The sequence below is a fragment of the Aspergillus steynii genome (assembly GCF_002849105.1).
Source record: "Aspergillus steynii IBT 23096 chromosome Unknown P170scaffold_8, whole genome shotgun sequence".
In the NCBI taxonomy this organism is placed as follows: domain Eukaryota; kingdom Fungi; phylum Ascomycota; class Eurotiomycetes; order Eurotiales; family Aspergillaceae; genus Aspergillus; species Aspergillus steynii.
In genome coordinates, this window is record NW_020194405.1 from 144,940 (window position 1) to 168,539 (window position 23,600).

At 53.4% G+C, this 23,600-nt stretch overlaps 11 protein-coding genes across 11 annotated transcripts; 4 read left to right on the plus strand and 7 right to left on the minus strand.

The window, feature by feature from the left end:
* Positions 1-285: 285 nt before the first annotated feature.
* Positions 286-2,129, minus strand: P170DRAFT_365894 (MFS transporter; the record flags this gene model as incomplete). The annotated part of the gene is made up of 4 exons (XM_024844733.1): positions 286-1,421; positions 1,500-1,556; positions 1,631-1,996; positions 2,057-2,129. The coding sequence occupies 4 exons, from the start codon at positions 2,127-2,129 to the stop codon at positions 286-288; spliced, it is 1,632 nt and encodes a 543-aa protein (XP_024700011.1).
* An 89-nt stretch (positions 2,130-2,218) lies between these two features.
* On the minus strand, positions 2,219-2,758 carry P170DRAFT_265482 (uncharacterized protein). The gene has a single exon (XM_024843111.1). It carries the CDS (start codon positions 2,671-2,673, stop codon positions 2,389-2,391), a length of 285 nt encoding a protein of 94 aa, XP_024700012.1. The 5' UTR covers positions 2,674-2,758; the 3' UTR covers positions 2,219-2,388.
* Positions 2,759-3,362: 604 nt separating this feature from the next.
* P170DRAFT_439958 (uncharacterized protein) lies at positions 3,363-4,350 on the minus strand. The gene is made up of 4 exons (XM_024849957.1): positions 4,188-4,350; positions 3,827-4,096; positions 3,622-3,728; positions 3,363-3,559 (listed from the first exon to the last, which is right to left on the minus strand). The coding sequence occupies exons 1-4, from the start codon at positions 4,264-4,266 to the stop codon at positions 3,506-3,508; spliced, it is 510 nt and encodes a 169-aa protein (XP_024700013.1). The 5' UTR covers positions 4,267-4,350; the 3' UTR covers positions 3,363-3,505.
* Positions 4,351-4,502: 152 nt separating this feature from the next.
* Positions 4,503-6,305, minus strand: P170DRAFT_439961 (uncharacterized protein). The gene has a single exon (XM_024849958.1). The coding sequence runs from the start codon at positions 6,140-6,142 to the stop codon at positions 4,565-4,567; it is 1,578 nt and encodes a 525-aa protein (XP_024700014.1). The 5' UTR covers positions 6,143-6,305; the 3' UTR covers positions 4,503-4,564.
* Positions 6,306-7,377: 1,072 nt separating this feature from the next.
* On the plus strand, positions 7,378-10,376 carry sip5 (Sip5p). The gene is made up of 2 exons (XM_024843112.1): positions 7,378-7,964; positions 8,022-10,376. The coding sequence occupies exons 1-2, from the start codon at positions 7,578-7,580 to the stop codon at positions 10,071-10,073; spliced, it is 2,439 nt and encodes an 812-aa protein (XP_024700015.1). The 5' UTR covers positions 7,378-7,577; the 3' UTR covers positions 10,074-10,376.
* Positions 10,377-11,322: 946 nt separating this feature from the next.
* P170DRAFT_467428 (uncharacterized protein) lies at positions 11,323-12,171 on the plus strand (the record flags this gene model as incomplete). The annotated part of the gene is made up of 1 exon (XM_024852480.1): positions 11,323-12,171. One exon carries the CDS (start codon positions 11,323-11,325, stop codon positions 12,169-12,171), a length of 849 nt encoding a protein of 282 aa, XP_024700016.1.
* A 417-nt stretch (positions 12,172-12,588) lies between these two features.
* P170DRAFT_415382 (putative G-patch domain protein) lies at positions 12,589-13,826 on the minus strand (the record flags this gene model as incomplete). Its single annotated transcript, XM_024847061.1, has 2 exons — positions 12,589-13,616; positions 13,689-13,826. The coding sequence occupies 2 exons, from the start codon at positions 13,824-13,826 to the stop codon at positions 12,645-12,647; spliced, it is 1,110 nt and encodes a 369-aa protein (XP_024700017.1). The 3' UTR covers positions 12,589-12,644.
* A 258-nt stretch (positions 13,827-14,084) lies between these two features.
* On the plus strand, positions 14,085-16,432 carry P170DRAFT_467430 (putative triacylglycerol lipase). Its single transcript, XM_024852481.1, has 3 exons — positions 14,085-14,782; positions 14,851-15,192; positions 15,247-16,432. The coding sequence occupies exons 1-3, from the start codon at positions 14,558-14,560 to the stop codon at positions 16,285-16,287; spliced, it is 1,608 nt and encodes a 535-aa protein (XP_024700018.1). The 5' UTR covers positions 14,085-14,557; the 3' UTR covers positions 16,288-16,432.
* A 62-nt stretch (positions 16,433-16,494) lies between these two features.
* Positions 16,495-19,435, minus strand: P170DRAFT_458415 (snoRNA-binding rRNA-processing protein NOP14). Its single transcript, XM_024851798.1, has 2 exons — positions 19,113-19,435; positions 16,495-19,054 (listed from the first exon to the last, which is right to left on the minus strand). Exons 1-2 carry the CDS (start codon positions 19,401-19,403, stop codon positions 16,613-16,615), a joined length of 2,733 nt encoding a protein of 910 aa, XP_024700019.1. The 5' UTR covers positions 19,404-19,435; the 3' UTR covers positions 16,495-16,612.
* A 161-nt stretch (positions 19,436-19,596) lies between these two features.
* On the plus strand, positions 19,597-20,972 carry P170DRAFT_391019 (uncharacterized protein; the record flags this gene model as incomplete). Its single annotated transcript, XM_024845927.1, has 5 exons — positions 19,597-19,639; positions 19,684-19,806; positions 19,862-19,922; positions 19,980-20,143; positions 20,187-20,972. The coding sequence occupies 5 exons, from the start codon at positions 19,597-19,599 to the stop codon at positions 20,807-20,809; spliced, it is 1,014 nt and encodes a 337-aa protein (XP_024700020.1). The 3' UTR covers positions 20,810-20,972.
* P170DRAFT_415394 (putative origin recognition complex subunit 3) lies at positions 20,918-23,520 on the minus strand. The gene is made up of 8 exons (XM_024847062.1): positions 23,433-23,520; positions 23,157-23,366; positions 23,014-23,087; positions 22,730-22,964; positions 22,534-22,673; positions 22,211-22,484; positions 22,033-22,157; positions 20,918-21,976 (listed from the first exon to the last, which is right to left on the minus strand). Exons 1-8 carry the CDS (start codon positions 23,484-23,486, stop codon positions 20,998-21,000), a joined length of 2,091 nt encoding a protein of 696 aa, XP_024700021.1. The 5' UTR covers positions 23,487-23,520; the 3' UTR covers positions 20,918-20,997.
* Between the last annotated feature and the right edge of the window lie 80 nt (positions 23,521-23,600).

Genomic DNA, 23,600 nt, shown 5'->3' on the forward strand with positions numbered 1-23,600 from the left:
TACTAGTTATAGTAAATAGTTACGTGGTTACGTAGGGAGGAAGATTAAACCAAATCAAATCAAATCGCTCTAAGAAATACCCCGCTGTATGAGGACATTTATCTACAGCGCCAGAAACTCCATGCAATTGTATTAACACGCTCCAAAAATGAAGGAAATCAACAAATAAGAAACAGCAAAGATCAACCCCAGCATATACCGTGCCATTGCGATAGCCTGGTCAGGTTGATTACAAAACAACTCTGAGATCGAAGACCGGCCTTGAATGTCCCCGGATCCTTCACTTCATGCGTCACGCGGGCTGGGATCGGCTTCTGCCACGATGATATGAACGTTCTCCTTCCGCGGCTGAGCCTCGTCGGGAACATAGTGACAGCTTCCAGCCGGTCGTACAGTCGCAGAGGTATGTTTTTTTGGTTGGATGAACCATAGCTGCACGGCGCCAATGAGGGCAACGAAAGTGCTCCCCCACCACGCCAGTGCAGTACATCCGACTCTAGAACCGGTGCTGTACAGGTACCCAGCCACAGGAGGGGCAATAGTGCGCGAGGCGGCGCCGGCAGATGCAGAAAGGCCATTTATCTTCCCCAGGACTGAATCCGAAGGACTAGCTTGCTTGATAAGGATCAGCAAGACGGGGTAGTCAATTATGGAAAGGACGTTGCGAAGGGCCAAGCACGTGTAGATCCCGACGAATAAGACCTTGTGGGGAAGGAATATCAGGAATGGGACAATGAAATAAGTCAAGGGATGCAAAACGGTCACCACCACGAAAAGTTTCCACACTCCCAGATAGCGAGCCAGGGCCGGGAAAATCACGCTCTGGATAAAGAGCGCGATGATGCCATCCGTAGACATGATTAGACCGACAGTTGAAGTGGATAGGCCAATTCCGCCCGGAAAGCTGAGAGATGAGGTGCCCAGTGTGGAGATTTCGGTGACATTTTTATCCTGAAGAAAGATGGGCAGCAGATGATCAAACGTCATTGAATGATAAGTGAAGATAGCCAACGCAATAATGAGCATGGTGACTCGCCATGTGAAGATAGGTTGCTTTGTGGGGGCTCCTTCCGACTTCGAGCCATCCGCATACACCATCAAATTCTCATCCTGATGAAGTCGGACTTGATTAAAAGTCCCGTAAGATTCAACTCGTAGGTCGGCACCGGCATTCGCCGTGGCACCGGCAGATACCAGAAGAGGCCGTTCGGCAGTCACGTCATTCATATCCCGTTCACAATCAGCCGATTGCATGTCGGGGTGTGTCTCTTGTAAAAAGAGCCAGCTAAACAGCATGCTGCAAAGTAGTAATATAGAACAAACGACATTTGGTAGCAAGTAAGGATAAATTCCAAACAGGCCGTCGGGAGAGAAGAACGAGGGAAAACCTTCAGCGGGTCTTGCTAGCAAGCCTCCAATGGCTGACAGAGAGTATGTCATTAACACCTTTCCTCACGCTGCTGCTGCTACCAGCTGCAGAGGGTTTCTCAAATACGTACCTGGTCCCATGATTGTCCCGATTGACCAGACAAATGGCATCACGGCGTAGGCCCGAGCTGTGCCCAGAAAGTCCTTTAATTAGCTAGGTCTCATCTACCAGTTGAGAAGAGGAGAAGAGAAGCGTACTTACGTTCGTGTTCGGGTCGCTTGACCAATTCACCGACCATAGTTTGAATGACCCCGATATTTCCGTTCAGGATACCTCCTAGGGCCCGGCCGAATAGAGCGATCCAAAAGTTGGGGGCGAGCCCCACGATGAGAAGGGAAAGTATAGTGCCAAAGCATCCAGAAAGCAGCACAGGCTTGCGGCCGATGCGATCGGATAGGCTTCCCCAGAACATACCGGTGAGTGCTTCGGCAAGCGAAAAGGCGGAGATGAGGATACCGGCGTAAAAGGAAGCATTGTCGCTGTCAGCCACGCGGAAGTCCTTGACCATCACCCAGGAGTATGGGAAGATCGAAGTCAAGGCGATTGGCTCCGCAACACGACATATTGCTAAGGAAGCCCAGGGTCAGCAGTTGTCACAGGAGAAGTGAACAGTGAGAATCGGCGCACCTAGAAGAAATAGCTGAGTGGTGGGGAATTGATCGTTCGAGGCGGTTGGTCTTTCCTGCTGTGTCAATACCATCTTCTTCAGAATCATCCAAGATTCTTACGGCAAGTCCTCCACAATACAACAGATCGCCAACGGATCCCTTTTTTTTTCTTTCTTTTTCTTGGGTTCTTTCTTCTTTCTAGGTGTCAGGTTTCTCTCTAGTCCTCCAAGATTTTTCCAGAGTCTTCTTTCCAAAGCTCTTATTTCCAAGGGCCTTTCTATCCTCTTTCAGATGAGACTCCCAGCACAAACACGCTTGTTTTTGCTTTTTGGTGACTTGGGGCTTTTATCCTTAGTATGCGATTGTACCTGGACAAGCTTCACCGGGACAGACAATGTAGACTCCGCGTGTGATGTATAGCGAGCAGTTCAAGGGCGAAGATTCCACAAAAGACAGATTTCGAGTAAAGTGAGATTCGGCCGGGGGAATGATGACAGTAAAGAAAGTAGCGGTGGGCGGAGTTGGGATCGAGAGAGTTGAGCGGGAATAGAGCAAAGGGAGGAAAAGAAGGAGAAAGCGAAGAGGAAATAGGAATGTGGAGCGGACGGCGATTCCAGCAGCTGACAGAGCTTGCATTAGTTCCACGGCCAAGGTGGCAAGGAATCCATGGAAATCTCTTCAAGAAAGAGAGCGCACTTGGCGGATTTCAGCTCCCGAGGGACTCTGAACACACCGACTAGTCATTCCCAGCGCGTGATTCGTTGGACGGGGAAAGGAGAAAAAGAAAAAAAAAAGGTGGCGAGGGATTAGGTTGCTCCCCTGCCCAGAGTCGGTACCAGGCACTGCTCCTTGGTGGTCCTGTTCGACCGGGGAGGAACAGGGTTGTAGCGGGAACAGGGATTCCCCACCAGGGCCCTCGTCCTCGACCCAAGGCAGCAGTGGATATAGGTCGAATCGACGTCTTCTGGACCTCCACGGATGGATGATGGAGACTGATGAGTACGGAGTATGCAAGAAGCCGCAACAGACGAAGAATAGGAATGGCGATCTGGTCTAAGGCCCATGAGGACTAGCGTGCAGGGTCGCGCAGTGGGCCCTGGATCTGACAGGAAAACCCGCCAATGATCACGGCCCTCAAAGCCTCGACAGTGGAGGCCATCGAACCCTTCTTGAGCTAATTTAAACAATTCGATCTTGCATTCACAGACATCATTGTCTTGCCAGGCAGCTTCAGGGCGCTGGCGTCTGGTCACGTCAGACTGACGGGCATGCGCCCGACCAGTGGCCCAGCTCCCAGCGCCCATTCGAACTCTACATGCGATGGAGAGTAGTTCATTGAATTCATTGCATGCTCAGCCCGTGTAATACCAGCAACGGCTGATACTAGATATGTGTACCTATCTATATACTCCCTGTGGGTGTCGTGAATAAGAAGTCCGTCATGTCCAGCATCCCATGAACCCCTGCGTTACTGGCTGCCGTTGCCGGAAACCGGTATGTAAGACCGCCGCTCTCTAGCTTTCTGTGATCAAGTTAGCTGGGCTGGATACACGGGGAGGATTCGCGCAAATCATAGACACATGCCTCAAGGTATTTCTCCACCCACGGCTTAAAAACAGCCCAGGCCAGAAGCCCGCTGGTGGCAATGATGAAGACGAAAACTATCGCTTCGTCTTTTCGTGAATCTCTCTCTGCGCATCAACCTATACGTTAGCCATTTCAGACCGGGAATCATTTCTAAAACCGACATGCAACAGTGCAAAGGGAACAGCGGAACGGTCGGCCGTACGGAAACATGTGGTGAAGACATCCTCCTCCTTGGCACCTTTGCAGGTGGGCAAGTTATATCCTAGACAGAACTTCCGATTGCAGTCATTGCAGCTTAGGGGCCGATAGTTGCTGGCCCGGTGGTCCAAAACGTTGCCGAGATCGTCGGAGGCGGTTCTGCGACTGCGGGAATTGAACACGCCATCGATCGACGTGGACTCCGGCTTGACCGGGTCAAGAGGAATGATGGTGCTGTTGGAGAAACAAGTGCATTTGCAGAAGGATGCGGGTGCTATTTTGTAATGCGACACACGTCAGCGAATCGATTGTACCTGAGGTGCGATATCCAGATGATGATGCCCGGTCGCGAAATGGTCACTTACAGGAGGCTAATGCGAGCGATGCGCAGGAGGAAAATGCGAACCAAAGAAGGATGAGACGCACGTACAGGCTTCGAAACATGGTTATTCAGCTAACCCAAGATGAAGGGGCCACCTTGTACCCCCTCCTGCTGGTTCTGGGATGGCGTGGGATGGCTATCGTTAGTGGTTCGATTGATAAAATGCCGACGGAGTCGAAAGCGGCGGGCTTATCCCCGGACTCTTGGCGTCAGGTGACATCGCGTTGCCTGTTTTCAAGAGCTTCGTTTGGACACGTCTTGCTACATACACCCCTTGAGCACTACGCAAAAATCAAGTAAGACCCCGAGCACACGGAGGCATGTCGTGCCGGAGACTTGCATTATAGTTATGGCTTAGAACTAAGACTTCCCTCTCATTCCTTTCTTCCTGTTCTCCCGCTGTCGCTGTTCCTTGGCGACATCCCGCCTTCGCTTCTTCCAGGCACGGTTGTTGTCTCCACGATTATCCCAGAACCATTTCGTGAAATCAGATTCTTCCTTCGACCCACTTGCGGTCTTCGGAACCGGGGTGGTGGTGGTGCTATACGATGCATCATCCGCGTCCGTGGCCTCGGCTGCATCCATGTTCCAGTTCACGGCCCGATTGAACAAAGCCGTGTCAGGCGTTGGGGCGGCGCTCCTTAGTCCTCGATTTTGCAGGTCGTTCTTTGTGAAAGGTGTTTGCGGTGCAGCCGGTTCTTCCGTCTCGTCCTCGGATTCTATATCATCTTGTCCAAAGAAACTGAATTGTGCATTCGGCTCGGGCTGAACCTTTGGTTCAGCCGAGGCTAGAGCAGGCCGTTTGAAAAGCGCTTCTAGTGGGTGGACTTCTGGCATGAGAGACTTCTCAGCCGTTTCGGCGGAAGTCTGATTGCCATCTGCTTTTGCTTCCGCGTCCGAGTGGCCGCCATGATGGGCCTCAGCAGCTGTTTCAGGCTTGGTCTGCCCATCCGACGCTTCATCACCCGAAGACGATTCTGAATCCGACGAACTAGACGACATACTCTCATCGTCAGATGATGTAGCGCCACTGGAGGATGTCCAATCTTCCGATTCGTCGGTTTCCTCCATTTTCGGGGAGGGCTTCTTGGAACTGGATTTCCCGCTAGGCAAAGTCGTCTCTGCTGATCGACCTTTCTGCTTGGCTCCATCTACTTGCCCTGGTTTATAATCGGCTTTCCTGATGCGATCGCTTGCTGGTTCCTTGACATTCCCTGTCTCGTCCACCCACCCCTTACCCTCTACGAAGATAGATGTGGGTGCTGCCTCCTCGCCGGTCGACCGAAGGAAGCTTGGGTGAGTCACTGTCTTGGCGAATTCATGAACCACCGACTCCTGGGAGGGCTTCTTCTTTTTCTTAGACTGTTTTTCTTGCTTCTCGTCGACGGGCGAGTGTCGGTTTGGAGGGATGTTTGTCCGGAAAAGACATTCGGGGTTTTCGGTGTATTTGGATTTGGCCTGAGATTTGGACGATTTCCGGTCCTTGCCTTTCTTTTTTTCATCCTTGCGCCTTTCGCCCTTGTGCTGTGTCGATTCGGTCCAGCCTCGTTTGACCTTGCGATCCGACGGGAGCTCATAGCCATCTAATACATTGTCCTCGGACTTGCGTTTTTTCTGTTTTTTGTCGGAGGATGATTTGCGATCGGACGCCGGGTTCTCGGCCCCAGTCTCGTCTCGAGGTCTCTTATGCGACCGAGCTTCTTCCACGTTGAATTTCCGCCCCTTGAGAATGGACCCGTTGAGCTTCTTTTTCACCTTATCCGCCTCCATTGCAGGCAAGGTCACGTAGCCGTAATTATTCTCCGGATAGGTTGGGATGCAGTGGAAAGAGACTTCAGTAGCCAAGGGCCGGACCGAGGCAGCTAACACGGACGGGAGGAGTTCTGGCGTGAAAGGGGTAATGTGAAGGCGTTTGGTAGTCGGGGTATCGGTCGTCATTTGGGACATTGAGAGATAGTCAAACCGAGAACTAATAAGCTCGAAAGACACTCACGAGGATTGAGTGAGAGAAGTGAGAACGAAAGAATAAAATCAATACATCCTAATCCCGAGAGCCTATCACTCTGACAAGTCTCGACTCAGTCAAGATGCATCAACCGGGTTGCAGGAGCAATCAACTTCGGCGACAGGATGGTTTTTTTTTTTTTTTTTTTTTTTTTTTTTGGGACCAAACCCAAATGGAGATGTGGCGTAGCAGGGCGGTCCAACCACTAGCCACACTTAGGTGCCTGAGGATTTACTCCGTAGGATGGTAACAGCGGAAGTGCAATGTATTTTACCAGCCCATACTGTATCATACTGCGCCTCGGTACTACCTGGACCTCCAGGGCTACCTACTGTATCTACCTAGGTACTCCGGAGTTTTATGTCTATTCTATTGCAAGGCATTGGAATGACATATACAACCGATTGGTCTACGTTATTCAAACCGAGGAGAGCGGTAATAATGTTGACAATAAAGGAGGTAGAATTATTGTTATTTTCTTTTTTTTGTTCAAGATGATCGGTACAAAAGACCAAAATCCCATCAGTGCCAGTCTAGACTCTGCGGTCCACATGCGGTGGCGCTGCACCCATGTATCCAGGCGGGCGCGCGACCTGTCATTTGCAGGCCTACTACCTAGCAGGTACTGGGATTACCGGTATCAATACGGATACCGATACTGTACCGTTCATCGGCCTTCTCCATGGAAAGCTTTCCAGTTCTCTTGCTTGCTGTCATACTTCGCTCCCTCTTCCTCTTCCCTCTCTCTCTTCCTCTCTCCCCCTTCCCTTCTTCTCCTTCTATTCCTCGCATCTCGCATTCCCTTTACTGGCCATCACTGGCTGTGGTTATTGCTTCTGAAAGCAATCCAGTCTTCTTAAATGCAATCTATGTACAAACAATAAATCCCTCCGGTCCCATTCGTCTCCTACTGTATCCCTATCTTCGGCCCATTTCCTGCCTATTCCCTCTACCCGCGGTTAACTAAAGCCCGCATTCTGATCTCATTGCCGCTCCCAACAGGCCAACCAGCTTCGTGTCGCTCACATGGCCACGTCGAATTTATTGTTACCTGTTCACCGTCCCATTCTCGCTCCACGCTCTAGCAACTGAGGGTCCCTTTTAGCTTACTCTCCACTCCGACCCTGGTCGCTTGGCTGATACTCCTTCTGATATTCTCCGCCGGATCAACCAACGGTCTTGGGTGTTTTCTTGTGCCTGCTTGTCACCTGCCTGCTATTCCTACACCTCATCCTCTTGTCCGCCCTGTTCACCTCCGGTATTCGCCCTTCTTCACGCCGTCTTCTTATCAATTGTTTTCGCTTATCTAGCTCCCGCCACCTTCCTCCTTGTAACCTTTAACCCTCCCCCCTCCCATTCTCGGTCGAGATGGGTAATTCGCAAACGAAAGAGAGCCGACCGTCTCTCGCCGCGAATCGCCGAAGCCATCAATGGAGCTCTGCAGGTGGCCATGGGAGATCGCCATACGGCGAGAGACACCACGCAGAGGGCTCAAGGTCCACACGAGGTAGCAGGCCTGATCTCTCCATCCTCGGAATAGGCGGAAGCTCGGAGCGCGACGTGGCGACGCTTGAACATCGACGAGAGACCAGACAGGAACGAGAGGCTCGCCGGTTGGAGAGAGAACGGGCCGCTAGAGTCAAGGAACGGGAACGTAGTATGAGAGAGGAGCATGTGGATGGGGGTTATTTGGTGACGCAAGGTGTCTACACGGGCCCGGAGGATTTCAACAAAGCCGTTGTCCGGCAACTCATGGTAACTTGATCTTGTCCCCAGAATGCTCGTTCGACCGACGTTGACTTTTCGGCGCAGATCGAACGACGACTTGCCCCTTTCTGGCGAGGACTCAACGACTTTTCAGATTCCTGGACCGAGCATCAGCTAATGGCGGCGGCGCGTGGTCTTCCGATCCCTCCGCCGGACGAGATTCCCCTCGAGTTGGACTATAAAAACCCTCCTAAATCCACCGATGACCCGAAGGAGTCGGCGGATTCGCAAGCTATCCAACACCTAACCGTGCCGATCACCTCGAGGTCACAATCTTATGGGTCTGATGCATCCCAGTCATCCAACCCAGCCCATTCTTTGCCCTCTTCGTCACCAATTACCTCCGGGACCTCGAGTTCACCGCTGTTTCGAACCAGGGCAAAGACTCTCGCGTCTCTTACCACGTCAAAATATGGCTCACAGGCCGATCCATCTCCCCGCGAACTTCAGCTTCCTCGAGATCCATTTGTCAACGGCCAACCTATTGAGGCGTATCTTTACAAGGATGCGACAGAATGTCCCATCTGCTTCTTATACTATCCGCCGTATCTCAATCGCACAAGGTGCTGCGACCAGCCTATTTGCTCTGAATGTTTCGTTCAAATAAAGCGCCCCGACCCTCATCCGCCAGAGCATGGGGATGCCGACGCGGGTGCCCCAGCGGAAACCCCCGAGGGCGACCGTGCTGAGAGCCAAGACTGTCAGCTCATCTCGGAGCCTGCTGCCTGTCCATTCTGTGTGCAGCCGGAATTTGGCGTGACCTATGTGCCTCCGCCCTTCCGCCGGGGGTTGGCCTATGCCTCTGACCCAACTTCGCGTCCTAACTTTGCCTCCCCTCTGTCATCTACATCTTCTCTCTCCTCCGGAGGCGCTGCTGCCGTCGTGGGCCGCCGGCGCGCTACCTCATTGTCTGCCAGTGACCCCACCGTGATCACGACCGACAAGGTTCGACCCGACTGGGCCCAGAAGCTGGCAAACGCTCGAGCACACGCCGCACGCAGGTCGGCCGCGGCTACTGCTCTCCACACTGCAGCGTACCTTGTGAATACCAATTCGAATGGAAATGAATCGCGAAACTTCAGCCTCGGGCGGCGGAGTGTTATGCGACGAGCACCAGATGCCCCCAGCGGCTCGGGTCGTACAGGCTCTCCAGCTCTGCAGGCCTTTGCTTTTCTAACCGACCGCCGCGGTACCGGGACCGGGAACGATACCGATTCTAACGAGGAGGCAGCGGGTCCCCTCGCACCGCCGCGAAACAGCTCGCGACGGAATCGCATCGATGATCTGGAGGAAATGATGATGATGGAAGCAATCCGGCTGAGCTTAGCTAGCGAAGACGAACGCCGCAAGAGAGAGGAGAAGGAGATCAGGAAGGAGAGCAAGAGACGGGAGAAAGAAGCTAAAAAGGCGGAGAAGGTGGCGCGCAAAACCGGACTCTACAGTAACAATGCGAGCGGCTCCGCTCTCGATGTGCCTACGGGGCTGGGAAGGGTGATCAGCAGCTCGTCCTCCATCGCTGGCGAAGAAGCCACAGCCGGCGGCAAGGGCAAGGAGGTGGAGCGCATGTCCAGTGAACCGACAAGTGTTGGCGCTGCCGCCGCCACCGAAAGTCCAAATCCTATTCATTCTCCGTCCGCCAATGCGGAAGGCCAGCCTTCGGCCATGCAGCCCTCGCCCCGAGAACCGGCGAGGCCGTCTCATCTACGACACGTTTCTAGCGCTTCCTCGTTTTCGTCGATCGTCGAGTCAATGTCGGAAGACCATGCTGGGGCCAGCGATGCCAATAGCTCGGCACCCGAGCCGATGTTCAATTTCCGAAGCCTGGCCGCGGTGATCGGGGATGAGGAGAAGAAGGATAAATCCGCCGAACATGTGGAAGATGCGCCTTCCAGCCCGACCGCAGAAGGATCAACATCGCGCGCCCCTGCACCGACCCCGTCGCAATCGGAGGAGGACTGCCAGGTGGCAGCACCCACCAAGAAGGCCGAACCGGAGGCGGCCATGGAGGAGAAGGACGAACATCTGATTTCCAAGGAGCTTGAGACCCGCTCGGTTGAGATTACGGGCACCGCAGGGAATACCGAGGCCACGTCGTGATGCGATTGTACGCGGGGAAGTATGATAACAACACCCCGGGAGTATGCCGGCGCAGAAAGGGGAATGCCTCGGTTTGGTTTTTGTCCGACTTTGGATTTACGTGCATCTGGATGGGAACAGCGATGATGGATGCGTTCACTCACTTTTGAGAAGTTCATTTTGTTACTGTATCTTCATTTTTTCTTTCCCTATTCGCATGGCGGGACCGGAATTCTCTTTCTTGCTTTCTTTCTTTCATTCATTCTTTCTTTCTTATATACATACATTACCATAGATCCTTCCTTTTCCTTTTTTCTCCCTGCTCGGCCCATGATTCCTCGCTGGCATTCCAAACCCGTGGGCTGCGGCGTCAGTGAGGACGAGCCAGAATGCTGCGTATCTTCTCAGGGCCGGGCAATCTGTCTGTTTGGAGACCCAAATTGGCGTTGGCAGCGAGATAACGGATAGATGTTTGGAAATACTACTTGCCACTGTCACATCACGATGATTCTGGATGCAAGTGTTTCAGATCCGGTTTCAGCCACGCCGACGATCCACCGTGAGGATCAAACGGATCTGATTTGATCTTGCGCCTTCGATCGGAAAATTTGGAAACAATCCGAGGACTACATAACGATCGTCATGCATGCTTGGGCGGAAGTACTACGGAGTATACGGCCTGCCAGCACTCGAGACTCAATCGTCGTCTGGGTCCGCCTGGGATCCTTTGCTAGACAGACCGAAATGAATGAATCTTGATTTTGTCTTGATCGACCCCGTTCCAAGTTTTCCGGTCGTGACTGTGGATCGCCTTAACCTTTTTCATTTTTATTTTTTTTTTCTTTTTCCCCTGTATCTCAGCATGCTAGTGTCCCCCCCCCCCCCCCCCCCCCCCCGATTGGTCTGGGAACTTTTCTTTTTAACTTCTCTTTCGTTTTCTCTCTCTCTCGACCAGTCCGCATTCTTCCTTTCCCACACTCATTTGCACGCTCTTTTTGATTCTCGGTTCAGATCGCTTCTTCTCGATTGGTGTGCATAGCAGCCAACCGGCCTATTTTTTTTTTTTTTTTTTTTTTCTATTCTCTTTATTTCCCTTCAGACTCCTAATCCTCCCGCACCCGTCTCTCTGATTAATCAAGTTAAACCGCTATTCGAGTACTGCGCTGGGCGTGTGTCATCCTTTCCTTTATAAATCAGAACCAGAAGACCGGATTGCAGCGGCAACACCAACAAACGCAATAGGAGAGAGGGAGAAAGAGAAGAAATAAAAATGCCTATCCTCGATAAGGAGAACCGCCCCCGCGGGCTGCGGATGCCGTCGCTTTCCGCCATCAAAGGAGGGCTCAAGAAGCAACAGACATCTGAACCCTCGCCGCAAAAGGATTTCCATCCCGTCCAGCTGCCAGCTGCTTCATTGTATCCTACCGACACTGTACCTGTGTTACCTTCCGCCAGACCGCAAGAGAAAGAGTTGCCGCCGAACCCGCTGTCGGGGCCGCCCTCCAGCTCGCCCCCCGCCGTCAACGCCAATGACTTCAACGACCGACCTCTTCCTCGGTTTCCTCGAGTCCCCGTGCCTAAACCCGAGGAACCGGCCGCTCCAGTTATCCTACAAGAAACGCCGCCTCCGACCGAAGAACCGAAGCTTCCCGCCGACCCCGGATCGGATCGCTCTCCGAATGCCCAGGTTCACCATACTTATTTCCCCTACCGCGATCCGAGTCCAAACCACGGGCAATCGGACGATACGGATGATCCGTTGGAAGACTTCATTCCGGAGCCCGAGCCCGAGCCGGACGTGGATGGGACTGACGCGCCCATCGAGCCGATGTCCAGCGAGGAGAACAATGGACCTTGGACACCGCCGGATATCGAGCCCGTTGCGGCGCCGTTGAACAAGCTTCACTTTGCGTGCTACCAGGGCCACCGGTCCATGCCGGCGGCTAACAATGCCTGGTACCCGCTGCCATGTATGACCTGCCAGAAATTCGACCGAGAGGTGCGATTTCGATGCGTGTTCTGCTGTCTGCGCATCTGCGCCGGCTGCATGCAGACCCTCCAAAAACTCCCCAATCGGTCGCTAGATCAATTGATGGAGACCATCACTTCTCCCGAGTAGTCTCGATCCTTGCTTGTCTGTCGGCTCCCGGTACGGCATGAACCTTGCATTTTGCATTTGCGCCTTCCGATCTCCATCTTAGTCGTTGATGGTTTTCTCTGCTTCTTCTTCTTCTTCTTCTTCTTCTTCTTCTTCTTCTTCTTCTTTTCTTTTCTTTTCTTTTTTCTTTTTTTTCCTGATTCAATTCCCTTTTTATGACTTATAGGTACCTTTCGAACAAACCCCTTTGTATCCCTTTTTCTTTCTTTCTTTCCTTTTCTTTTCTCTTCTCCTTTCGGTCACTTTCATTTCCTCTTTGACCTTCCAGAGAATGATGGTTTTTTTCTTTCTTTCTCCCCAAATACCTTGTACCACCGATTGTATATACAATTATACAACCCTAATCTACTCCCCCGCCTATGATTCAATGCATGATGTACAATATTTCAAGATTTCCTAGCCCGGTGCTGTAATGTACATGGTGATTCAAGTCATCAATCGTGATCTTCCTCGGTGATTCCGGGACATCCCTCCATCTCGTCAGTTTCGTAGCTGCATTTGCACCAGAAACAGTAGCGATGCTCCTGCCGTAGATACCGAACCAAACGGGCCAGCCGCTCGCCAGGATCAAGTGCGTTGAATTCATCCAACGCGGAATCCTCCTCTTCTAACTCTTGCTCCAGGATAGACGACGATTCTGGATTCACCGCCAGGGCCTGTTTGTCCTCTCTTTCAAGGGTGGGATCGTCGTAACTCGGCAATCGAGTATTCGGGAAGAATGAGGATGGAAGAGATGACTGGAGTAGGTGTCGCGCTTGTAGGGACCGTTCGCGTTCCTCTCGCTCCCGCACTAGGCCGCGATATAGGATATTGATTTGAGAGGTGGGCTTCACCTTCGTTTTGGGGCGGCCGGCGCCCGTTTTCTCTCCCATGTTCTCTGATGGACCCTCGTCCGTGATAGGATCTTGCGGATCGCGCGAGCTTTCATTGTTCGTAGTGGTGGAAGTTGCCCCATCGACCTCAGCCTCGGTATCCAGTCGCTCGGCAACTTTCTGGGCGGCGTGCACTTGGGCTTCGGTGCGTCGCGTCTCCCGTTCCAGACGTACGCGATCGCGATAGTCGCCTTCGTCCTGTTTGATCTTTTTGACGGCTTCCTCGGCTTCCTCGCGGAATTTGCGCTTCTTTTCGCTGTCCAAGCCAATGCCTCCCCGGCCTTCCTTCAGAACCAGATTGAGCGGCTCGGATCGAGACTGACTCGCGTGGGCGTCGTTAGCGTCGTCCCCAGCCTTGTTCTTATCCGTCGTGTCTTTGCCCAGTGCCTGTCCCGGTTTGAATCCTAGCTTCGCCATCATCTGGAATCCTTTGTTGGACGGATCTAGGGTGCTAGTGGTCAGGGCGGCATCGCGACGCTCAGCTTCCTGGGCGGCTCGTTCGGCTTTCGAGGGGACTCGCGCGCGGGCCTCGGCCTGCATCGCACAGAAAGACACTAGTTAGCCCGATTCCATCATACGGGGGGTGCTTGCGGCTACCGTACCTACCTCTCGCTGCTGTCGGCGTTTCTTCTGCGCAAAAGTTTCCTTCTGCTGGGGCTCCTCGATGACCATGGACATGTAGTCATCCTCCTCTTCCTCTAGATCCACCTTTTCCCCCGATGCGGGGTCTCTGGGGGGACCCATTTTCAGGTTTTCAGGGGGAGGAGCGCGGGGGGAGAGAAACAAAGAATTAAGAAGCAGAGACGGGATGAAAAAAGGCACTGATGCAAGCTAGAACCAAGCTCGATCGCGTGGAGGGCAGTGATTCGACTGGACGCAGACGATGGAAATGCGGAGATTTCGGCGGGCCGCTGGTTGGCCTGAGGCGGCCAGGCGGCTCCACCTGACGAGTCGCCCGCCTCCTTGCGTCTTCTACTTCTTCCTCCTTCCTTCTGTCCACGATTCACGATCCACTCGAATGGTTACCTCATAGCCAGCACTGGCCTCTGGAATGCCGCCCCGTGATTGGCGACGGCCTCGCCAGGTCCCCTGCCTTTCTCCTTTGACTGGGGACATCCGCAGGCCGAATGTAACGGCCGCTGGATGGCGCTGGTAAACATCCCGGTCAAAATGACTGGTACAGGCAATAATGAGGCTTTCAATAGTCGCATGTCGATCTATTTTCCTTCCCCCCACCCCCTCTCAGGTGCAGGAAGTGGCGTAAGGAATTCGGCATTATTTGGACTCTCCTACTGTCGGAATGCGTGCGAGAACGCCATTTCCGCGACGCGATTTCTCCATCCGTACGCAACCAATATGGCTATAAAAGGGGCGCAGAAGGACCGCTGGTGGCGCGGTGTGCGCATGAGCCCGAGGCCTTGCTTTTCTAGTCTCGCCTATTCTTGGTCGGTCGAAAATTCCAATTCACAGCAGAAATGGTCCGCGCGGGTCGGTTGGCACAGAGTGCCCTCCTTCTGTCTAGTGTCTTCGCCCAGAGGACCGTGGTTGACCTTGGATACACGCGGTACAAGGGACAAGCTCTTCCCAATGGCATCGTCCAATGGCTTGGGATGCGCTATGCTGCTCCTCCCGTAGGCCCGTTGCGATTTTCCGCACCCCAGGATCCGGAGGAGGTGGATGGGATTCAGGATGCATTCCAGGTACGTCTTTCAATCCCCACCGGGTTTGTCATTCGCCGCCCATGTATTGAACGGTCACCCGGTTATAGCATGGTCCGCTGTGTATCCCGACCGAAGAGTCTGTCGTCCCTGAAGGGACGTCGGAAGACTGCCTCTTTATCAATGTCCAAGCTCCCCGGAATGCAACCAAACCGCTGCCCGTGTACTTCTGGATCGAAGGTGGTGGCTTCAACGAGGATGCACAGGCGGACTACGACGCCTCGGGCTTGATCCATGCCTCCCATATGGGCATCGTTGTGGTCACCTTCAACTATCGTGTCGGTCCGTATGGTTTCTTGTCCGGAGAGGAGATTGAAAAACGAGGGAGTTCGAACAACGGTCTGAAAGACCAGATCAAAGCCCTGCAGTGGGTCCAGAAACACATCCGCAAGGTAAGCCGTCTCCTCTTGTAAACAAAGGGCCATGGCTAAGCTGCCTTGGATAAGTTCGGTGGTGATCCCAACCATGTGGTTCTCGGCGGTGTCAGTGCCGGCGCTGCGTCCATTACGCTTCTCCTCTCCGCGTATGGCGGGAGAGACGACGGTTTATTCCATGCAGCCGCCGCAGAATCCCAGAGCTTTTCCGGCATGTTGACCGTGAACGAAAGTCAGTTTGCGTACAATAACCTGGTGATCCGAACTGGCTGCGCGAGCGAAGAGGATACCCTCGCATGCTTGCGTAACCTGGATGTTGCGGCTCTCCAAGCTGTCAACACAAACACCCCTCTCCCCAGGGCACAAGAAGCGCCGCTCTTTATGTACAGCCCCGTAGTTGATGGAACGCTTGTTCCCGACTATACATATCGCTTGTTCCACAAGGGGAAATTCATTAAGGTCCCGGTCATCTTCGGCGACGTCACGAATGAGGGCACTGTCTTTGCCCCCAAGAATATCTCGACTGTTGGTGAAGCCGATACCTTCCTGCAGAGCCAATTCCCCGAGATCCAACTTCGCCACCTTGCGCGCATCAACGCCATGTACCTCCAGGAAAATGAGACGCGCCAATTTCCGGAGGCCGAGCCCTACTGGATCCCGACCAGCAACGCATACGGAGAAATGCGATATACTTGCCCCGGAATGGACATGTCATCCGTGTACGCCCAGGCCGGAGTGAAAAGCTGGAATTACCACTTCGCCGTGCAGGACCCAGACTCGGACGCCGCTGGTGAGGGAACGGCCCACACGCACGAAGTGAACGCCATCTGGGGTCCGCAGTATGTGACGGATGACAACCCCCCGGCCTCCTATTTCACCACGAACGCGCCAATCATTCCGGTCATGCAAGGCTACTGGACAAGCTTCATCAAAACCTTCGATCCCAACCTGCAACGTCGGCCGGGGACCCCGGAGTGGACACAATGGGGTGAAAATGAAGAACATCGCCGACTCTTTATCAGGACGGGCGAAACGGCGATGGAGACCGCCCCCCTCGTTCAACAGAGACGATGCGACTACCTGATCAGCATCGGGATAGATCTTGCGCAGTGAATGCACGTCGTTGTGGAACTGCGAGATGCTGCAGTTTGAATGTAAATAGTAAGTAAACATTTAGCGGGGCATACAGCATTCGCGCGTACTATAAATATAAATACTTTATTACAGGGGTTTGTTTGAATATAACAGCAAGTACATTGACACTACAAGTGATACTTCAGATAGCGTGAAAATAAAAGGCATTCTTTTTGTTTTTGTACCATCATAACCAAACAATAACCTATGACTAGAATGTGTATATGTACACCAATGAAGAATAAAATGGCATAATGTGACGTTGAAAAGGGTGAACGCAGACTCATCCCCAGCACCCAAAGTATTACCATTTGCCCTGACGCATTCTCTTCTCCTTCTCGTATGCGTTGGCCTCGCGACCCTCCTCGTTCTGCACGTCCGCGACAAGCCGCTTGTACTTGCGCTCGTACTCGGCGTCGCGCTCCCTCTTCTCGCGCAGCTGCTCGCGCGCAATGAAGTTGGCATCCTTGCGCAGCTCGCGGATGGCGCCTTTGCGCTCGCGCTTGTGCTCCGCCTTGAGACGACTGAGCTCTGCACGCTCGCGGTTGGGGTCGTAGTGCTTGTCCGGGTTGAAGGTCTCCTCGAACTTGGGAATCGCCGTTTTGATGGCCAGCGGTCGGTGGTAGTGGAGGAGGAGCGGACGGCGAGCGAGGCGGGACTCCGAGAGGTGCCGCTCGATCTTGTCCAAAGTGAGTTGCAGGTTGTCACGCGCGGTGGAAGACGCCTTAGCGAGACCAGTTCGGCTCAAATGACGGAGCACGTCTTGCACGGGCTCGAAGACCTCGGTGAAGGATGGTTTGTCGGCCCACAGATCGGAGGCGGTGTCGAGAAGCTGGACAAGAGTGGTGATCAGGGCCAGCTTGAGCTCTTCTTGAGCCTTCGAATTAGAGCCCGGTCCGGTGACATCCCAGAATTGTAGTTTGCGGGACGTGATAGGCTTAGAAGTGGCGAGTCGCAGAGACTGCTGGGGTGACCGCAAGGGGAAGGGCCGGAGATCACTCGACAGCTCTTTGGGAGCAAGATTCACGAGGGCGTTGAGGGCGTAGTTGATGAGTTCGGGCATGTACCGCTTCGATCGGGTCTGGTACTGAAGCACAAGACTGGCAGCATACGTCCCCGTAGCGAAATCACTGAGGGTGTTGACGGCCCCTTGTCCCAAATACCGAGCAAGACAAAGATGCGCCGGGGTTGTGACGGCGTGGAAATGATCCGAGGTAGGGAAAATGGTGCCAACGCCAGTCAGAACGACCAGGTCGCTGGGACGAAGGTTGAGCGGGCGATCAGTTGCGATCTCGCGGAGTCGCGCCCTGAATGCCAAAGAGACACTCTCGGAATGTGTCTTTGCCAACGAATGGACGTGCCGGAGAATGTTCTCGAGGATGGCGAAGGGAGGATGCTCTGGTTGTTCGGCCATGTACGCAACATGTTCCACTAGAATGGCCGCGAAATGCCCAAGCTTTGTCTTGTTACCACTCTGGAGACGGGAGTGATGCAGGGCTCGGATTCTCTGGATGACTGTGGGAATATCCTCTACCGGGACATCTTTGATGATCTGAAGAAACTCGGCATGGTCTCCTGGGCAAGGATAGGTGTACGCCAGTCCTTTCTGCATGGCTGCTTCTTCGGCTGGATCGGCGCCAGCTTCTTCGGGGAGAGTGACCCCATCCACGAGTTCATCATCTTCCTCTTCGGATTCGTCCGCAGAAAGACCCTCCTCGTCACTGTCACCAACTGATAGACTGACATCAGACCTTGTTTCCACAAGATCATCATCGATGATGAAATCGTCCTCATCCTCGACTCCGAGGTCCGGGCGAGAATCCTCTTCGTCTGCAGTCTGCTGCAACCCGAAGGCCCTCGCATCGTCCGGGAGAGATTCCTCTTCAAACATTTCATTCCCACCATCGCTACTTTCCCCCTCTTCCTCCTCTTCCTCGTCCTCGTCCTCATCGCTCAAATCTTCGCCACGCATTCGTCGAACACGCTCCTCCTCAAGGGCCTTCAGTCGCTGTGCTTCCTCCTCGGCCTTTTCTTCTGCGGTTTTGGTGCGGTCTGTTGGCATAGAGCGCTTGTCGAAGGTCAATTGCTTCAGGCGTTGATCATACTCTTTTTCGGTATCCTTGTCGCCGGATGTGTTCAACAGGGCGGCGCGGTCTGGATTCATTGATGCTAGGTCATCCTTGGGTGGCTCAGGTTTCGGCGGAGGCTTGATTCCCCTCAGCATGTCGAAAAGATCCGGAAGGCCCTTGTCGAGTTCTTCACGAAGGTCATCGTCGTCCTCCTTGGCTTGTTGTCGCTCGAGTTTATGGAATTTTGACTTGGCAATCACCTCCTTCATGACTTCATGCTTCGACTTCTTCCGTTCGGGCTGATCTTCTCCCTCCTGGCCATCCACGATCTCTTCCATCTCGCCGTCTTCATTGAGGAAGCGTTTCCTCTTCCGGGGGATTTCGGAATCCGACATGTCGTCCTCCTGCTCGCCCAGATCACCCTCCTGAAAGTCATCCAGGGGCGCGCCTTCCCCGAATGACAGAGACTCGCCTTTATGCGTGAGTTGGAATTCTTCGTCATCTTCTTCGAGATTGAACATCGACTCCTTGCGCAGCTTCCGTTGACTTTCCTTGGCGAATCGTTCGGCGGCCCTCTCTTCGGGGGTCATAGTCGGGTCGTTTTCACCGAATCGACGATCCAAAAGACCACCGACCTTCTTTCGCCGCTCCATGTCTCGGAGCAGGGTTTGGCGTCTCTGGAAAGATCCCACAGATAAGTCACAATGATCAGCCGAGGATTGCGATTCAGCTCACCTTTTCTTCGCCGAGCGACTTGGTCACACCGGGTCTCGCCTGTCCACCAGCAGCCTTGGAGCCGCTATCGCGGGTAGTGACATCGAATTTGGACCGGGTATTCGTCGTCTTGATTTCGAAAGGGTTGAACCGGTCCCGAACGGCCTGCAAAGCGGCATTGCGCTGCACGCGGTTCTGCGCGCCGACGCCGGATTTCGCATCCTGGCGCTTCTTCTTCTTCGACTGCTGCGGCCCAAGCACTCCGGTGTCCCGGAGGGAAGCCTTCAGCTGCTTCAACTGTGACGGCGGCATGGCTGCGTGGGGAAGTTGAGGCGAAAACGTTTGACTTCTCCGCCGAAATTTTTGGAGGACGCCATGATTTTCGACGGCGAGAAAAAAAAGTGGACACACCGCCTTCCAGGCCGCCGGTTCTGCCGCCGCTTTTCTTCTCTTTGCGACTCTCCGCTTTCCCGCCGACGTCCCACGATTCTCTCACGTCGTCGCCATGGCCTCTCATCTGAATGACCGGCTGCTCTGGCTGTGTCTTGGTATGTCGGGCTCTCTCCCGAATCGGCACATGTCGCTAACCTAGCAGGTGTCACTCTCTTCTTCGCCGTGCGCGGAATCGCCACGGACCTCCGCCGGGTCCGTGATTTGACCGAGATCAAGCATGTCGAGAAGGAGGATAGGATGATCAGCGAGGGCACAGAAGATGGTCAGCCGACTTTTTTACCGATCGATGCTTGCGTGCAAAACTGATCCAGTCTCAGCTCTTAAGTTGGAAACATTGTTGAAGCTCTCTGAGAGCACCAACTATGATCTCCGCGCGGCGTATGACGACATCAAAACTCCCCCGTCAAGCCGAAGCCCAACTAACAATCTCTCTAGTGCTTTGCGCATCATCGCCGAACGCTCGACCAAGGGCGAGACTCGGGATTTGCTTTTGGAGGATCTAGCCAGCAATAACAAGGATCGACGGAACAAAGCGCTCAGCGCCATGCACTTTCTAGTCTCGAATCGAGCACGCAAGTTTACCCAACCCGGCCATGCACGTCCCCGAAAGAAGTATTAAATCCTAACCACCCGGATCTTTAGTGGCTCGAACTTCCGTCTGTACACGACTACAGGACCTTACCACGTACACCGCCATCGTCGATTGTCTGTGCAATTTCCTGGACGAGCATGTCGAAGAGACATCGACTACCGTGTCCCCCATATTTCCGAAAACGAGACCACTTGGGGAAAAGAAGGCCCTCAGCACGCTCAATCATATTCTCCAGGTGAACATTCCGGCCGCTTTGGAGGCCGGTGTGATTAGTCGCTGGCTCCACAAGTATCCGTTCCCTTGCGCCCTCGCGGAACCATCCCGGCGGCAGGACGTCGTGATTCTGATGAAGACCTGGTGGTCCGACGATTCGATCATGAGTTCCATATTCGGCACCCTTACATCTCATCCGGAGGCTACCAAGCAGCTGCGGAAACACGGCTTGATGGGCAGCTTGATAGAGGAGAACGACCCCGACGACGAAGACAGTGATGTGTGGATGGTCGACGGCGAGGACACGGCTGGTTCGAGGCACATTCCGGGGCGGCGGCTGCGCGAACGCAGCGCCGAGGAGCAGGCTGTCAGGCGGCGCCGGAGGGAAGCCATGGTGCTGAGCGACGGTGGGCGGCCGCTTGGCAACGACGATATAATCCAATTACCCATGTCGGAATGATTAATGAGTTCTATTTTATGCGATCCTACAGAGGCGCTAGATCACCTTGACCTTTCGGCGTTTGCGGGGAAGACAACGATGAAAGTCGTGGCGTCCATGGGACGATTTGTTCATTATGCATATATGATACCCTTTTTCTAAGATACAAAATAGTTATTCTCCGTGTGTTATATGCTGCGTATGGCCAATCAAAGACCTATCCATGATGTCTTCGCGGCATGGTCGACCTTCTTGCGACTGGATTTGATCGTACCCAGCGCCTTTAGCTCCGAGAGAGCCCGGTAGAACAAGACCATGGTCAGGCGCTCGTCACAGCGGTCCCCTTGGTCGCTCTCGAATACCGCATGGAATGCATGCCAAAGGTCGTGCATGTTCACGAGAGATCCAGACTCAAGGTACAGCTGATATAAGATGGCCGTAGCAGGCTGCTTGGCCGAGACTTTCGTCTCCGTGGTCTCCGAAGTCGATACCAAGTAATCGAAGGGGCTAGATAATGCGCGCTCAATGGAAAAGCGCGGGCGCGGAGCAAATGTTTCCTTCAATGGGTTTTTCATGTCAACAAGGAAGACCTCATGTAGGAAGAGGTCTTGCGGCCGGAAGAGGTTTTCCTGGAAATATGCCTCCGAAAGGCTGAGGAAGCGGTTTATAATCTTTGTATATTCGATGTCCTGTTCGGACAACTTGGATTTACCCTTGCTGAGTTTTACCCGCTGTTGGACAACCGTTGTTGCCATGACGGAGTGGCGGCTGTCATACTCACTTCGGAGGGGCTCAGGGCTTTGATGATTCTCTAGCAAGTCCTCCAGGTCCTGCTGAGTTCTGGCGAATGTTGGATTTCGCATCAGATGATGTGAGAGAACCGTGAAAAGTGCCTTGAGTCGGGTGGAGTCGAGAGTCTTGAATGTCTGGAGGATGTCCCCCACGGACTGCGAATCCAACAACTCTCCAGAAAGGGCCAGAATTGAGAGGTCAGATATTCCTGTCCTCTTGACGAGGTTGAATTCCTTTAGACAAGAATGGATCACCTTGACGGCCTGAAACATATCACGCATTCTTTGCTGCCCAGCTCCAAGTTGGCGCAGGCTTTCTTGAAACAGATTCTGGTCATCTTCGAGCAGGCTGCGCACCTGCTTCAAGTGGCCCTGATCGGCAAGATCCTCACAATATCTACACAGATGTTAGTTAGGGACATGCTTGTCATCGAACTGAAGAAACTTTCTCACCTTCGGAAAGATGAGGTGTTCCTAATTGCCTCACATAGCCGGGGCTGTTGCAACTTGGTTTCGTCTCGATCGTCCGCAAGAAGCACGGCTAGAGGATTCGCGAAAAAGTGCGACATATAAGCATACTGTGCTGTGTTAGCATTGAGCTTCAGGGATACCAGGGGAGGCGAAAAAGTACTTTGACGGTTCGACTAAAAGCTTCCGGCGTCTGAAAGAAGTCGCTTGACTTTTCTAACAGGATGTTGGTGATATTACGCCCTATCCAAAGTTGACCGTCCTCCTCTGCCTGTATTCGCTCATAGATGCGATCAACGCAGTTACTGGCCTCGTGGATTTCGAAATATTTCCCTTTCAACAAGGCGACTGTCGATCGGGGCAGTCTTCCTTCGAAGAGCTCGATGGAGGTTGAGATACCGAACAGCAGCGTGAAAGGGATCCGGTCAAGCCAGGAGCTAAGAAATTAGTTTCTCGTCTTGCAATTGCCTGGCGCATTCGGCTCACCTTAGTAAAGACAAAAGGTCCGTTAGAATGTTCGGATCAAAGGCTTCGCTATCTCGGAAGGCCAGTACCAATTTCTTGACACCCTTTCTTTGTACATAGTCTCCAAGTAAATCGAGATCATATCCAAGTAATCGTGGTCCCTACTTCACGGTTAATCCCTTGTCGCATTTCCGTCGGTCGAGGGAGAAAGGCCTACATCTCGATCATTCAAGAAAGACTGGTAACCGTCGTTTCCCTCGGTGTTCGTGATTGCAGCTCGTATCGTATTCTTCAGTGTCGCCTTGAGGTTGGGCGCATCCCCGGACTCCAGCATCACCACTCCTCCTTCATTCGTCGAAATCAGTTGATCATTGAGTCGGGCCAAAAGGCGACCAAGAGACGAAACGTTCGATCCCACGGTCACCAGCGCGGAAGGGATGCAGCCGTCATATCTATCTGGAGTCAGATCTAGTCGCAGGCAAGTCGTTGTATATTGCTTACGTCTTAGGCGATGTCGACCTAACGAAAGATGCGACATTTTCCAGGACCTCCGAGTCGGCCTCGTCCAGAACTCTCTGTACTACCGTTAGCCCAGGCCCCCATCGAGCATTCATTCTGGCAAACAGGGATTTGCGCGTGCTGACCTGGATTTTCGCTTCCTGGGCCCCCCATAAGTGTTCATAGGCTTTATATCTCAAGTCGACCGACTCCGGGTTCTCGTCTCCGTTCAGCAGCGGAGCGAATAGGCGCGCATTCCGTTCCGGCTCTTGCTTTGGCGGCAATACCTTACGTCGCTTCGAGGGCCGGTCTCCGTGCACCTTGGACGAGTCTGTAGGGCGGTAGATATACACGCCCTGGACGGTGTTAGGGATGGGTTAACGGGAATTGCGGCGGCGCAATGCGGTTCTGGGGGTATCTACCTGGGAGTTGGTGCCATCTTTTGACGAGGCCTGAGTGTCCTCTAGCAGATCCATGGCCCAGAGGGAGGCGAGAGAGCAGAAGGCAACGGGGAGTGACTGTCGATGAAGGGCGAACAATGCCGACGAGGGATCGTCCGAAAGGGAAACCCGGAGCTCGTGTCGCGCTAA

Bases quoted from the DNA above. Each gene is read 5' to 3' on its own strand.
- P170DRAFT_439958 (XM_024849957.1), bottom strand. From the start codon at position 4,266: ATGTTTCGAAGCCTGTACGTGCGTCTCATCCTTCTTTGGTTCGCATTT. The intron at 3,729-3,826 runs GTACGGCCGACC...GTTGATGCGCAG, and splicing joins TGTCTTCACCACATGTTTCC to AGAGAGATTCACGAAAAGAC. The intron at 3,560-3,621 runs GCATGTGTCTAT...ACTTGATCACAG, and splicing joins GGGTGGAGAAATACCTTGAG to AAAGCTAGAGAGCGGCGGTC.
- P170DRAFT_458415 (XM_024851798.1), bottom strand. From the start codon at position 19,403: ATGCCGCCGTCACAGTTGAAGCAGCTGAAGGCTTCCCTCCGGGACACC. The intron at 19,055-19,112 runs GTGAGCTGAATC...GGATCTTTCCAG, and splicing joins AGTCGCTCGGCGAAGAAAAG to AGACGCCAAACCCTGCTCCG.
- P170DRAFT_467430 (XM_024852481.1), top strand. From the start codon at position 14,558: ATGGTCCGCGCGGGTCGGTTGGCACAGAGTGCCCTCCTTCTGTCTAGT. The intron at 14,783-14,850 runs GTACGTCTTTCA...ACCCGGTTATAG, and splicing joins GGATTCAGGATGCATTCCAG to CATGGTCCGCTGTGTATCCC. The intron at 15,193-15,246 runs GTAAGCCGTCTC...GCCTTGGATAAG, and splicing joins TCCAGAAACACATCCGCAAG to TTCGGTGGTGATCCCAACCA.
- P170DRAFT_265482 (XM_024843111.1), bottom strand. From the start codon at position 2,673: ATGCAAGCTCTGTCAGCTGCTGGAATCGCCGTCCGCTCCACATTCCTA.
- P170DRAFT_439961 (XM_024849958.1), bottom strand. From the start codon at position 6,142: ATGACGACCGATACCCCGACTACCAAACGCCTTCACATTACCCCTTTC.
- P170DRAFT_415394 (XM_024847062.1), bottom strand. From the start codon at position 23,486: ATGGATCTGCTAGAGGACACTCAGGCCTCGTCAAAAGATGGCACCAAC. The intron at 23,088-23,156 runs GTCAGCACGCGC...ACGGTAGTACAG, and splicing joins CCCAGGAAGCGAAAATCCAG to AGAGTTCTGGACGAGGCCGA. The intron at 21,977-22,032 runs GTGAGAAAGTTT...ACATCTGTGTAG, and splicing joins AACACCTCATCTTTCCGAAG to ATATTGTGAGGATCTTGCCG.
- sip5 (XM_024843112.1), top strand. From the start codon at position 7,578: ATGGGTAATTCGCAAACGAAAGAGAGCCGACCGTCTCTCGCCGCGAAT. The intron at 7,965-8,021 runs GTAACTTGATCT...TTTTCGGCGCAG, and splicing joins CCGTTGTCCGGCAACTCATG to ATCGAACGACGACTTGCCCC.